This window comes from Chiloscyllium plagiosum, chromosome 12, assembly GCF_004010195.1.
Source record: "Chiloscyllium plagiosum isolate BGI_BamShark_2017 chromosome 12, ASM401019v2, whole genome shotgun sequence".
NCBI classification, from domain to species: domain Eukaryota; kingdom Metazoa; phylum Chordata; class Chondrichthyes; order Orectolobiformes; family Hemiscylliidae; genus Chiloscyllium; species Chiloscyllium plagiosum.
The window spans coordinates 51,203,133-51,216,837 of NC_057721.1; the positions used below are offsets into that span (position 1 = coordinate 51,203,133).

General features: G+C 40.2%; 1 protein-coding gene across 1 annotated transcript in view; it reads left to right on the forward strand.

Moving 5' to 3' along the window:
• Positions 1 to 13,705, forward strand: part of LOC122555511 (ATPase MORC2-like) — a 97,794-nt gene that overhangs the window by 30,448 nt on the left and 53,641 nt on the right. The window contains exons 7-11 of the mRNA XM_043701535.1: positions 1,906 to 2,065; positions 6,037 to 6,148; positions 7,478 to 7,603; positions 8,074 to 8,153; positions 12,866 to 12,942. Coding sequence (XP_043557470.1) covers positions 1,906 to 2,065; positions 6,037 to 6,148; positions 7,478 to 7,603; positions 8,074 to 8,153; positions 12,866 to 12,942 — 555 coding nt within the window. The remainder of the gene's footprint in view (positions 1 to 1,905; positions 2,066 to 6,036; positions 6,149 to 7,477; positions 7,604 to 8,073; positions 8,154 to 12,865; positions 12,943 to 13,705) is intronic.

Sequence of the window (13,705 nt, forward strand, 5' to 3'; positions counted from 1 at the left end):
TGGATTCTGGGAGCTTCCACAATTCTCTCCTTATCTCTATCGTGATGAAACCACCAAGACAGGATGAGGATGTTACTCCAGACCTGACGTCTGCGCCATGACCTAGTGAGTCCTCTCAATTATCAAGCTTCTCATTCCAGTCTCCAAGTTGAGGAATTTTAGCAGCCAGTCCTCAATAAGTTCCACTGGTTGCTCACCTTCTTTACCCTCTGGCAGACTGTCGGTCCAAATATTTTTTCTCCTGCCCCTGTTCTCGAGGTCATCAATCTGGTCAAGCAAATTACGGACCTACATCTCCAGAGCCTGGATCCTACCTTTTGGAGAGATCGGTATGAGCTTCCACCACTGTGACCCTGCGTTTTACCTCCTCTGTCCTTCAGGTCTTCCAACTGCTGTTCATGCTTCTGCAGCATGATAGAGATCGGAGCCAGCTTCTCCTTTATCCGTTTCCCTTACATATTGTGAGATTTTGCAAGCTCTTTTACCAGGACCTGGTAGGAAATTTAGTCAGAGGATCCTGCAGGCTGGGCCGTGGGCTCGGCCTCGGATGTATGTCCTCCCTTCTTCAGCATCCCTGGATGGTGAAAACTGAGGCAAGTTGGTCGCTGACCGTTTCCTAGGACTCCACAACCTTTCCAGAGTCCCAGGGTATCGTGGTGGTCCGGTTAGGGTGGGTTAGGACTTCATCCCGCTTGCAATGCGGTGCGGAGCTATATAGATCGCTGAAGTTAAAAATCATACAACACCAGGTTATAGTCCAACAGATTTAATAGGAAGGACTGGCTTTCGGAGCGCTGCTTCTTCATCAGGTGGTTGTGGAGGGCACAGAATTTATAACAAAAGTTTACATGTGATGTAACTGAAATTATACATTGAAAAATACTTTTATTGTTAAGTCTTTCACCTGTTAGTATGACCATGTTAGTTTCACTTCTTTCATATGTAAATCACAAAACTTTTTTACAAGTTAAATTCTCAGATTAACTTTAAAAATTGGTGTCAGCCCGATAATGTGTTGAAGGTGTTAGCCCCCTGTGTGCTGTTGTCTGTGCCATAATGTTTAGACTGATTCTAATCTAAAAAATTAGTTAACAGAGTCTTACATGGATTCATGCAGTTTTTGAGCAAAGTACAATTGTGTGTGTGTCTGTCTGTCTTGGGTGGGGGGTTGTGAGTGTCTGTGAGAGAGAGTGTATATGTGTGTGTGAGTGTAAAGGGGTCTAAGTCTGTGAGAGGGTGCATGTGGGAGTGTTTGTCTCTGTAGGAGTCTGTGTGAATGTCTCTGTGCGTGTCTGTGTATAGGAGTGCCTGTGTGTGTGTGTGCAAGCACGCGTCTGTAGGAGTGCCTGTGTGGGTATGCGTGACTGTAGGAGTGCCTCTGTGTGTGTGTATGTGTGTGTGTGTGTGTGTAAGCGTGTCTGTGTGTGTGTATAGTGCAATGGTGGTCACCTGTAGTGTGACATGAACCCAAAGTCCCGATTGAGGCCCTCCCTATGGGTACCAAACATAGCTATCAGCCTCTGTTCGGCCACTTTTCGCTGCTGCCTGTGCCTCCAAATCTTTCCTAGATCACCGCCACCTTGGATACCCCCACAGGTCCCTTTTAAGTTTCTCCCCTCTCACCTTAAACCTCTGCCCTGTAGTTTTAGACTCCCCTACTCTGGGGAAAAGATCTTGGCTGTTCACCTTATCTATATCCCTCATGATTTTATAAACCTCAGTAAGGTCATCCCTTAAAAATGGTGCAGTCTCTCCAGTCTCTCCTTATAACTCAGACATTCCAGTCTCGGTAACATCCTTGTCAATCTTTTCTGCACTCTTTCCAGTTTAATAACATCCTTCCTATAGCAGGGCAACCAAAATTGTACATAATACTCCAAATGGATTTTGTTTTTGGTTTTCTAGGTGATTGTGCCGATGCCATCCTGGTATGTTGCAACTAAGGAACCCATGTTGACAGACAAAGAAAAATTCTCCCTTGAAATTGCACTCATTCATAAATATTCTCCATTTAAAAATGAGTTTCATATGATGCAGCAGTTTAATAAAATTACAGGAGCAAGTGGTAAGGACATGTGCACTATGATAAATAGCTACTAAATTATTTTACTAAGTCATGGAAGTCATCAAAACTTTTCAATATTTGTATGTCATATATTGTATATACAAAACTGTAAACACCTTTGAAATTTACTGGCTGTAACTAAACTTCAATAAATTCTATATAGTTTTATATGATATTCCCAATATTTAAATCAAATTGATGTTACAAAAGACCATCTGACTTTGCTTTTGCTGTTGAACTTGCATGTTGTGATGTAGGGCATGCTTGTACAATTCAATCTATCAGATGACATTGAACTCAACACTGAGGTCACTCATCACTACTTGATTATCAAAGTTGGTTGCCTCATCCAGTGAGTTATGCAGTCTTTTGCAGAATTCATGTTTTCCTCTGTCCCTCTGTCTATTGGTGCATAACCTTGCAAAACAGTGACTTAGACATGAAAACAAGAAACGCAATGGATCAGGCAGCATCCATGGAGAGAGAGCTCTGATGGGGCGTTATCTAGATTCAAAACGTTAGCTTGCTTTCTCTCCATGGATGCTGCCTGACCCGCTGTGATCGCCAGCATTTCTTGTTTTCAGTATAGATTCCAGTATCTGCAGTAATTTGTTCCTGCAGTGACTTTGACATGTCTTGTGTGGAGTCTAGTGATTGTGCACCATCTGGCTCTGCTTCATACAGATCCAAGGGAAGCAAACAGTAGCAAGAAACATAGAACAAAGTTCCATCCTTCAGTTTAGTTGAACAAAATTTCCAACTTTTTCCAGTTAAATATCTGTTTTCATCTCATTACATTTCCATTGAAATTTTTACATGACTCCAATATTTTTTCTGTTATTGGTTCTCCTTAACTACACACAACACACCAACTGCAGCCTAACTGATTTGCAAATTCAGTAACATTTCATTTGTATTAAGTGTCTCATTTCCTTTTGAGGTTTATTTATTCTTAATTATCACCTGGTGAGTGCAAGTGAAAAAAGCTTCAACAGCACATCTTTTTTTGTGATTTTTATATATGCCAGATATGAAGACCATGTATCCCAACAACTGGTGAATCACATCAAATAGAAGTCTTAGAGTCATAGAGATGTGCAACATGGAAACAGATCCTTTGGTCCAACTCGTCCATGATGACCAGACCCATCTAGACCCATTTGCCAGCACTTGGAATATATCCCTCTAAACCCTTCCTAGTCATATACCCATCCAGATGCCTTTTAAATGTAATAATTGTACCAACCTCCACCACTTCTTCTGGCAGCTCATTCCATACACGCACCACCCACTACGGGAAAAAGTTGCCCTGTAGGTCCCTTTAAATTTTTTTCCCTCTCACCCTAAACCTCTGCCCTCTAGTTCTGGACTCCCTAAACCAGGGAGACGACCTTGTCTATTTACCGTATCCATGTCCCTCATGATTTTATAAACCTCTATAACGTCATCCCTCAGCCACTGACACTCCAGGGAAAACAGCCTCAGCCTATTCAGCCTCTCCCATTAGCTCAAATCCACCCACCCCTGGCAACATCCTTGTAAGTCTTTTCTGAACCATTTCAAGTTTCACAACATTCACTTCTTTGGTTGTTCACAGCAGAACGAGCTATTTGTAATCAACCAGCCCATGCTTGCAAACTTGGACCATGCCGTTGATTTGAAAATTGGTGAGGTGGTAAATAGTGAGGAGCATAGCCTTAGATTACAGGAGGATATAGATGGGCTGATCAGTGGCAAAGGGAATTCAATCCAGATAGGTGTGAGATGATGTACTTGGGCAGGAAAAACAAGGCAAGGGAGTATGTGATGAAAAGTACAATCCTAGGGTACACTGTGGATCAGAGGGAAATGTGGTGTCCACCAGTTCCTTAAGATCTGGGGCAGATGGATAAGTTGGTTGAGAAGGCATTTGTAGGATACTTGATAAAAACTGAAAGAACTGTGGATGTTGTAAATCAGAAATGAAAGCAGAAGTAGCTGGAAAAACTCAGCAGGTCTGGCAGCATCAGTGCAGAGAAATCAAAGTTCTTCTGAGGAAGGGTCACGGATCCAAAGCGTTAACTTTGATTTCTCTTCACTGATGCTGCCAGACCTGCTGAGCTTTTCCAGCTACTTCTGTTTTATTTATGTAGGATCCTTGACTTCATTAGTTAAAGTTGGAGTTTAAGAGCAGGGAGGTTATGTTTGAACACTATAAAACATTGGTTAGACCATAGTGAGAGTAGTATGTGCAGTTCTGGAATCTACATCTTATAGTTAGGATATGAATGGACTGGTGAGGGTGCAGGAGAAAGTGAGGAATGCAGATGGTCGAGATCAGAGTCGAGAGTGTGTTGCTGGAAAAGTACAGCAGGTCAGGCAGCATCCAAGGAGCAAGAGAATCGACGTTTCGGACATAAGCCCTTCATCAGGAAATGGTGAGTGTGCAGAGGAGATTTGCCAGGATGTTGCCTGATCTGGAGAGTTTTAGTTATGGAGAAAGATTAAAAAGACTAGAGTTGTTTTCCTTGGAGCAGCGGAGATTGAATAGGGGCATTATTAAGATGTATAAAAATGATGGGAGTCATTTATATGGTAGACAGAAAGAGGTGTTTCCTTTTGATGGAGGGATCACTGACCAAGGGGCATAGATTTGAGGTAAGGTGCATAAGGTTTTGAGAGGATGTGAGCGAAACGTTTTTCACCCGTAGGGTGGTGGGAATCTAGTATTCACTGCCTATAACCCTCATAACATTTAAGTATTTACATTTGTGATGCCAAAGCATAAAGGTAAAATCACGATAGTCCTCCAGACCACAGAGAGAGAGACAACTGGCATTGATATAAATTGAGGATCTCCATGCCTTGGGTAAAGAAAGAAGTTGAAAAGGAGAGTTCCTTATGGTAACCTATGCTGCTGTGGAAATTGAGCACACAGTTGGCATAGCTCTTCACTGAAAACCAGCCACCCAACCAACAGAGCTAACTGACCACTGACCAAAGTATACAAAGCTATGAGCTAAGTGCAGGAAAATGAAATTAGAAAAGTTAGGCTATTTTTGACTAGCACAGACTTCATAGAATCCCTACAGTGTGTAAACAGGCCTTTTGACCCATTGAGTCCATGCCTACCCTCCGAAGAGTATCACACCAAGACTCACCTGCCTACCCTATCCCTGTAACATTGCATTTCCTTTGGTTAACCCACCTTGACTTCATGGACTGAAGTGCCTTTTTTCTGTGCTGTAGACCTTTGTGACGCTTGGTATTAAATATTATTCCATTATTGAATAACATTTCCTCAACAATTGTGCTAAGAATTGCACAATCAACCAATTTTGGATTTTCAGCCAGACTCCGGTTGACAGATGCGTGCTAGAAGTCACACATATTCATATGTAGGGCTCTGCCTTTTGCAAACACAACATGTACAGACTTCACACCTTTCTCAACTGAAACAAAACTTATGGAACAGCGATTCCCTGGTCTAATACCTCCAAAAATACCCTGACCAATCAGAGTTGCAATTATTGCAGTTAACTGTACCCTGGTATATTCTCTCCATTGCAAAGCCTCTGTCAATCAATCTACTTACCAGCCATTCCGTGCCGTCTTGGAGTATAATTCATTATTCCCTTTTCAGATTTGGTATTCTTGAGATTTTGGTCTGATGAATGCAAGATATAACGCATAATTGTTTTTCCGCAGTACTCAACATCTGTACTATCAAGTGACTGTATAAGAATTCAGTTTGATCTTTTAATAGACTACAATTGTAAAGAAATATTTAAAAATCGTGTGTACTGACACCTAACATCATCTGTTTCTTTATTTTGTTGAGAAATTTATTATTTAAGCTTTTTACATTCTACACTTTGCCTAAAGGTTACAACTTCATATTTTACTATATCTGCCATGTACCTACTATTACTATGCCATCTCCTGACCTCGCATTAAAATTAATTATTTTAATTAATACATTTTCTTAACAGGAACTTTAGTCATCATCTATAACATGAAACTGAATGATGATGGAGTACCTGAACTAGATATTGAAACAGATGCTTCTGATATACTGCTGACAGGAATGATAGCCAGTGGAATGTAAGTAATGAAATGAAAAACACAAACTCAACTGATATGTTAGGTTTGAAATGTCATATACAAGACAGATCAGTCAGTTTGTAAAAACAGAATAATAGTTTCCTATAATTCTGCTTCTCGCAGTACAATAGATTAATTAGAACAGACAGCAAAGCAAATAATTCAGCTGAGATTGTCTTCATATAAGAGTGAAGATTACTGGGTGTGCCTGACTGCTGAAGCATGATTACTAATTATAAATAATATAATAACATTTACTGGGTTGGATGATTGTGGGGAGAATCAGTCAGGGAGATATGTTATTTCCAACAAGATTTTTATTGGAATTGACAACAATAAATTTTGAAAATGGATGGGTACATTCAAAATAAGTCATAATAATGATGTTAAAACTTATGTGTTTTCAACCATGATCAATTATGACAACAGACAATTATAAACTTAAGCAGGTTACTGGCATCTGAATTGTTGAGCATGTGGATGGACACTGAGGTGGCAGTTAGGAAAGGGAAAGCTCTCAAAATTCAGAGCATGTAGCCTTTTTTTGGCACTGAGAGCGTAGTGTCTTTTGTGGTGATTACTTAAGGTTTCACGATTTTAAATTATTTTTGCACTGAACATCATTTATTGTTTAAAATAATCAGAACAAGGTTGTATTTTCTGGTACTTAATACAACAGTACCAGAAAGTGGTCATAATTTGATAATATTGATGAATAGATTATTATTGGTGGAGAGTTCTAATGATTATAATGTAGAATGGGTTAAACATATATTGTCCAGAAGAGCAAGAGCAGCAGGTGCTTGGAAATACCTCCACCTACAGGTTCCTGCCAAATCACATGGCATCCTGACTTGAAAATATATTCAAAGTCAGAACTCACATGACACCAGGTTATAGTCCAACAGGTTTATTTGAAATCATAAGCTTTCGGACCTGTGGTCCTACATCAGGTGAAGTGGAGGGAAGTGCACGGCCACAGAATATATAGATGGAGAGATAATGGTCTGTGCCCAGCAATGAATACTGGCCTGGCCAGCGAAGCCAATGTCACATGAATGAATAAAAATATATTAAAAATTTATTCCAAAATGCAAGTTCTGCAAAGATGAAAGGGCAGGCAACTTAAGGTTCTGCATATTTGAATAAATTTGTAACACAGAACTAAATCAAAACTCTGTTTTCAGGAGAAATTTAATCAGTAACCCCTTGAAATGTGCAATATTTTAATAAGCCCTATATTTCTACTGAATAGTATTCTGCGATATTGTGGTTACATTACATAGTACTGTAATTCAGTAATTAAAAATTATATTTGTCATATTTCAGCCAACCAGAACAATATTCCTTTAGAGCCTATGCTGCAATATTATATATTGACCCTCGCATGAAGATCTTTATCCAGGGGCATAAGGTTCACGCTAACTGCCTCATCTATTCCTTGTATAGACCTAGGTAAGAAAATAGTTGGCTAATATCCTAATTTTAGAGCCCTTTTGAAGTTCTGCATCAGTTTTAAAGTTCTAAAGCTTAACTACAGTCCTTTCAAGGAAGAATCTGATTTCAAACTTTTTTGTTCTGTGCCTAAGGATGAAAGTTGCTTCAATTTGCTAATCATTTAAAGAATTCTTTTCGACCACCAAGATAAAGTAATTCTCACAAATGACTATTTAATTATAATTATTAAATATCTATTGTTTTCCTTTGTTTTTTTTTCAATTATTTCACTTCTTCATTGCAAAGATTTGATGAAAAATAAGGAACTCATAAGATGTAACTAATTTTTGGTAATAATACATGTGAAATCAGAAATGAGTTGCTGACATTGGGGTGGGATTTGTAGACTAGAACTGACTGTATTCAAGTTAAGCATAACTTGAAATAGTGACTTGATGTTTAATTTTCACTTATTGCTATATCTATAGGAAGTACACTTATATCGCCAAAGGTTTCAAAGTACGTGCTTTGAGAGAGGTAAAGGATGCAGAACATGCTGTGAAAATAGGTATGAGTTAATTGATTCAAGAATAATTCTGTCAGTAAATATCACCAACTAAGTTTGTTGATTTTAATCAGAGATTAAAATAATCAAATAGAGAAAGTGACTACCAATTAAATGATGTTGTTCACCAAAGTTCATTTGATTTCAAGCATCAATCACTATAACCTGTAAACAGAAATTCTATTAATTTTTGATCTGTCACTCCTAATTATTATTTTAATGGGATAACATTACATTACTTTTTTTTATCTCCTGTGTTGAAAGTGATAATGGATCCTTGCATCTGGTTCACCCAATGAAAACTTATGATTAATTTACCCAAGCATCCCACCCCCAGTCCTGAATCTAAAGAATATATTTGCAGGAAATTCATTTCTTCAGGTTCAGGATGGAGGATAAGAACTGAATCAAATTCCCTCAGAATCTGGCATCTCGCTGGATATACGTCTGCAGCCAAATTGCTTGCATTAATCAAAAATAGACTGTAGCTAATTTTCCCTTCCCTTTACCTTGCCAGAGAGATCAGAAATTAAAATTGGAACTTTGTATTTAATGCATCACTATTAGACATGTGATGAAACTACCCCTTGAGTTATTAAGGGGTTGTGCCTGAGTTTTGTTGGCATTATTTTTAGTTCTGCTCATTCGTACCAAAGTTAGTAATTAAGATGTTCTTTTTAATATTTTTCTTGTTTTGTTGATGCAGAATTGGATATCAGTATTTAAACAATTTATTAGAAGTTAAGATTCATGTAAGAAAATTAGAGTGGCATCTAACAAATAATATTTTGTCTCAAGAACTCTCGATGCTTTCTGCATTTGTTGCCTTCTTACATTAGCTTCAATTATTTTTCTCTTCCGGTACATACTATGTCAAATAAAAACAATGTTAAATTACTTGGGCTGAATCTCACAATATTTAGGCAGTGTCAATTCCATCAAGTTTCATTGAGAGGTTTTTCTGTGAGTCTATGATCTTTCACACTGTTATGACACTCCTTTTGTATGATGTTAGCCTGATTTCTATCATCTTGCTGTAACCATAAGAATCATAGCCAGAACCCTGGATAACCTGGAATTGACCAGCATCCATGATGCTACTGCCACTTCTAGATCCCTACCAAGTATCTGGCCAAGCATTGGCTTTGCTGAGTTGTCCTTCATCAGCCAATGTAATGGCACAGCAGTCCCAAGCACAGGCTGTTCATGGCACATAGCTGGCTCTTGCTTTTGGCTTCACTTTCTGTCAGTTGTCCATCCAGCAGGTCTCCTAGCTTACCTAGTCTTGGCCATATCCTTGACCATCTTTTCTAAATCCCATGATTCTGTGCCCATTGCTCACTGCAGACCAGCATCTTATCTTGATTCATTGGGCGACTGTCACAAACAGGCAAGTATTCCAGTATTCCAGAAGAAAAGCTGTTACTTGCATTCAACAAAAGCAAGCACAAATAAAACTAATAGAGGCCACAGTTTGCCCCATAATGTAAATAAAAAGCTGTCGTGTTGACCAATAATAAGTAAACATTATTGTTGTCTATTATTGCCAGCTCTCATCGACTGAAATCAGGTGTCAATCAGGACCTTTGTGGCTTGTAGGCTGACATAGCTGAGCCCTGTCATGCACAGGAGAGCTTCCTTTAGTTTAACGTCCTCATCTTCTTCCTTGTAAGAATGTTCCTGTTCAACCAGTTCCTCATCGTCCGCCACTTTACCTTTTTGCCTGTTCCGGTTATACACTGCACAGCACACTAAAATGATGTGGCATGCTGTGCATCAGTCAGGGGATTGCACAACAGTGTCACCCAAAATGGTGGCAGTGAGTGGCCCTTGTCCTCCAGTAACTAGCCTTGTAAGACAATTTGACTGTGAAATGCATCACATACACGAGGGTGCTCCAGGAAATAAGAGTTGGGGCAGCTAACAGGGTCACAGGTACACATCTTCGGGAACTGGTGATCACCGATTGCCTGCATGTTGATCGAATGGATCCTCTTGCTATTGATGAATTCTGTGGTGGTGTGATATGATCTTCTTGGTGCCATGTGTAACAGTTGATAACATCCTACACCTGGGAAAAGTCAGCTATATTCCCAAGTCTTACTACCTGGGCTGCAGCACTAACCTCATTATGGGAAAACAAAATAAACCAATGTGATCTTGCTTAGATGGTGTCAGTCACTGTCCTGATTCAATTGTAGGAGCACACGTGAGAGATTCTACACAGGTCACCTGTTGCTCCCTGGAAGGAGCTTATTGCATTGAAGGCCAAAGCAGGTGGTACCTTTACAGCAACTGGAAGAGGATATTCTCTCATGCTTTCAGTTTTCAAATCCAACTCCATCATCCAGCACACTTACTTTACATTGACCTACTACATACAGGATCTGCATCAACATTGCACCTCACTCCTCATCCAAAGAAAGTGGATTCAGGACCAAAAATCTCTGGCCACCTGTGTTCCCAATACATTCTGAAGAGCCTTACAACTACTACCACTGCCTGAGCTACTTCTCAGCCTCCATGGAAGCTTGTTGTATTCATTGGGTTGCTGCTGAAACTGCTGCTCCTGAATGTGCCTTTGCTTTTGTGGCAAGGCAACTACTGCAACCAACATTATATCTCTGGCTGCATCCATGGTTTCTAATGGCAGTCACCTGTGATTGAAACATAAGGAATAGGATATATTCTTAGTCCAGTATAAGACCTGTGATGCCATTCTGCAGATGATGCCTGTACACTCTTATCAATCCAATGAAACATGCAGCAACCCAACTATGAGGACCATGTGTGGAGTTCTAATGGCTGTTTTAAGATAGCCTTCTACTTGTAGAGGTGCGACACTGGCTGGCTGACGAACACAGAAGAGAAATTGTTGAATGTGCTCTAAAGTCTTCCTAAGCCAGCCCCATACCAACCACGGAAGTTATCATTGCTTGCACTTATGTCTCTCATTGTACTCAGTTCATGTCCCACGTTCGCTTATGTTGTGCAAGTTTTGAATTGGTTATGGTTAGTATCACCTCTATTAATAAATAGTATCTGCTTCACTGAAATCTCAGTGTTCAATTTACAAGGGCCAGTGACATGGTGGACATTGCCTGTAACCAGAATTTCAACTTCAAACATTTTTTTCAGATTGAATGCATTTCATATATTCACTGATACAATTGCAATTGAAATGTCACTGATTTTGCAAGTATATGATTAATGCCTTTGCTCCCTTCTCGCAGAAGAGGAACCTGTGCTTTTGCCAATCAGTGAGTCTTCCTGTTCTGACCATTGGCTCAGGCATTTTCAAGTTGTGAGTCGCTTGTAGCAAACAGCAAATGATGACAGGGTGAAGGTTCAGGGTGGATACCTTCTGCATCAGGCTTGGCCTGGTCACTAGGTGATGTTAAAGTCTATTTTTGTGTTTCTTGTCACAGCCTATTTCCCCAGTGAGCAGACCCCTATGTGGAAACCCACCAAACATTATTCCTCCTGTGCCCAATATTACATCTTAATAGTGCCTACTGTGGAGGGCATAGTTATGGTCACTGCCAACACTTTCTTCTCTGTAGCCTTCCATGCCCACCCATTCTATACTGTTTTTACCCCCTTTAAACCTCAACGTGCCCCTGTCACTGTTCTTGTCCCCATCCCAACAAATACTTTTGCTCTTCCCACCTCAGTTTTAAATGCTCCCACCCGCTATTGCCATGGATCATTCATTCACCTCGTTCCTCCTTTTGATTTGATGGAGAATTACCCCTTCATATGCTTTGCAAATGACAGTTTGGTTGAAAACTCATGCGGCGTCTGGCTGGGTATGTGATTGTCATATGCAATGAAATTTCGATTCTGAAGGTTCATCACCAATGATGAGCCTGACAAGCAGCCTGGTTTGTATGCATGCTCAACAGCTAGTCAATACAACAGTTCTGTGAGTCTTCAGGCTCTGGCTGAAACGCCATTGCAACAATAGACGCAGCACAGCAAGGCAATTTAAGTATGCTGTGAATATCCATGTAGTCACTCAGTGAATGAACATTAAGCAAGCAACCCTGAGATAGTTCTTGATCCAATCCATAAGCTGGGTGCCTGTTCATGCATGCAAAACACTTGCAATAACACATCAGAGATTGTTGCTGGGTGATCCAAAATGCAGCTCAAGAGCCTAAAGTTCCTGCAAGTGGATCGGAGAGGTGTCATGAGTGTTCTGAGAGACTGGCAGTTGTTGGATGTCAGTGTCTGTGGATGTGGGATGCATGTGGCTGGTGCCATGAATTGTGCCCTGAAACCTTGTTGCCGGATGTGCAAGATGGCAAGCTGAAATCACCAGGACATGTCATCATCTAGTTTCTTCAGACGGTAGAATAGGAAGCTACATGTTAATGAGATGAAACTCAATGTTATTAAGGTTTTTGGTGAGCAACAATCTGCGATCATAGGCATCTTGCTGCTCTATGGCAGGAACATAATCTCTCTTTGAAAATATACTAAGTTGCTCATGTCAACAAAGGCCTTGCCCCACTTCGGTCACAATTCTCCCACATTTCTGGCCTTAGTCCATATGAATCAGGCAATTAGCTTTTGTCCATAGAATTGGAATTACACTCTGGAACCAGAGTTTACACAATTGCAAAAACACAAAGTAAACATTATTAGAAATGGTTTGAGCATTTTAGAGTTCTTCAGAACTGATATGAATGGTTTTGAATTGGTATTTGCAGCAGAGGAACATACGCATGAAGCAAGATTTAAAGTGAAGGAGTTAGAAAAGTCCTGTGACGATAACATGAAAACAAAGGTAAATGATTTATGGATACTTTTGTCCAGTGAAGCAAGAGTCAGATATTGCAGCTTTCTTTTTCATCTTGCTATAAAAAAGGAAGGACTTTTATACTCGGCGATGAATGTACTAGTCATGCTGGAATACCATTTTGAAGTAGATGAGTATCTCATTTGCAGGTTTAATTGCTTTTCCCTCTGGAACTCTGCTGCTCTCTCTACTGTTTAAGCAGGAGGAAATGACAATGGAGCAGCAGCAGGAGATGGACAGCCTGGAAGCTAGAATTTGAGATTGGAAGAGATCAGTGGGCTAGAAGAAAGGACTGAGACGAGTGTTCTGTATTCTCTTCTGTCTTTGTCAGATCCACATCATTCTCAATGTTGGCAGCTGCCTGGGACTTCACTGTCAGTGATATCAAGGGCATTTCAACAGCATGTATGGGGATGACAGCTCTTTAAATTTTGAAGTGTAGTCACTGTTGCAACTATGTAGGAAGAAGCTGCAAGCTGTTCATGCACAGGAAGATCGTACAGGCTGCAGTGTGAAAACATACAAAGGCAGCAGAAAATGGTGTAACACCCACACCACTTCTCTTCAACTGGAAAGTGTGACTGGATTGGGCACTCCCCTTTCCTAGATCCTGTGTTTTCCCCATTCTCCAAGACTCTGCCCCACCTCCTCACCAGCCTCTCGCTTTTTAGCTAACTTTTTTCCCTCCAACATCCCATTTTTCCCTCTTCCACCCCAACCCCCCTCATTCTTGTGCTCCTAATTCAGAAAT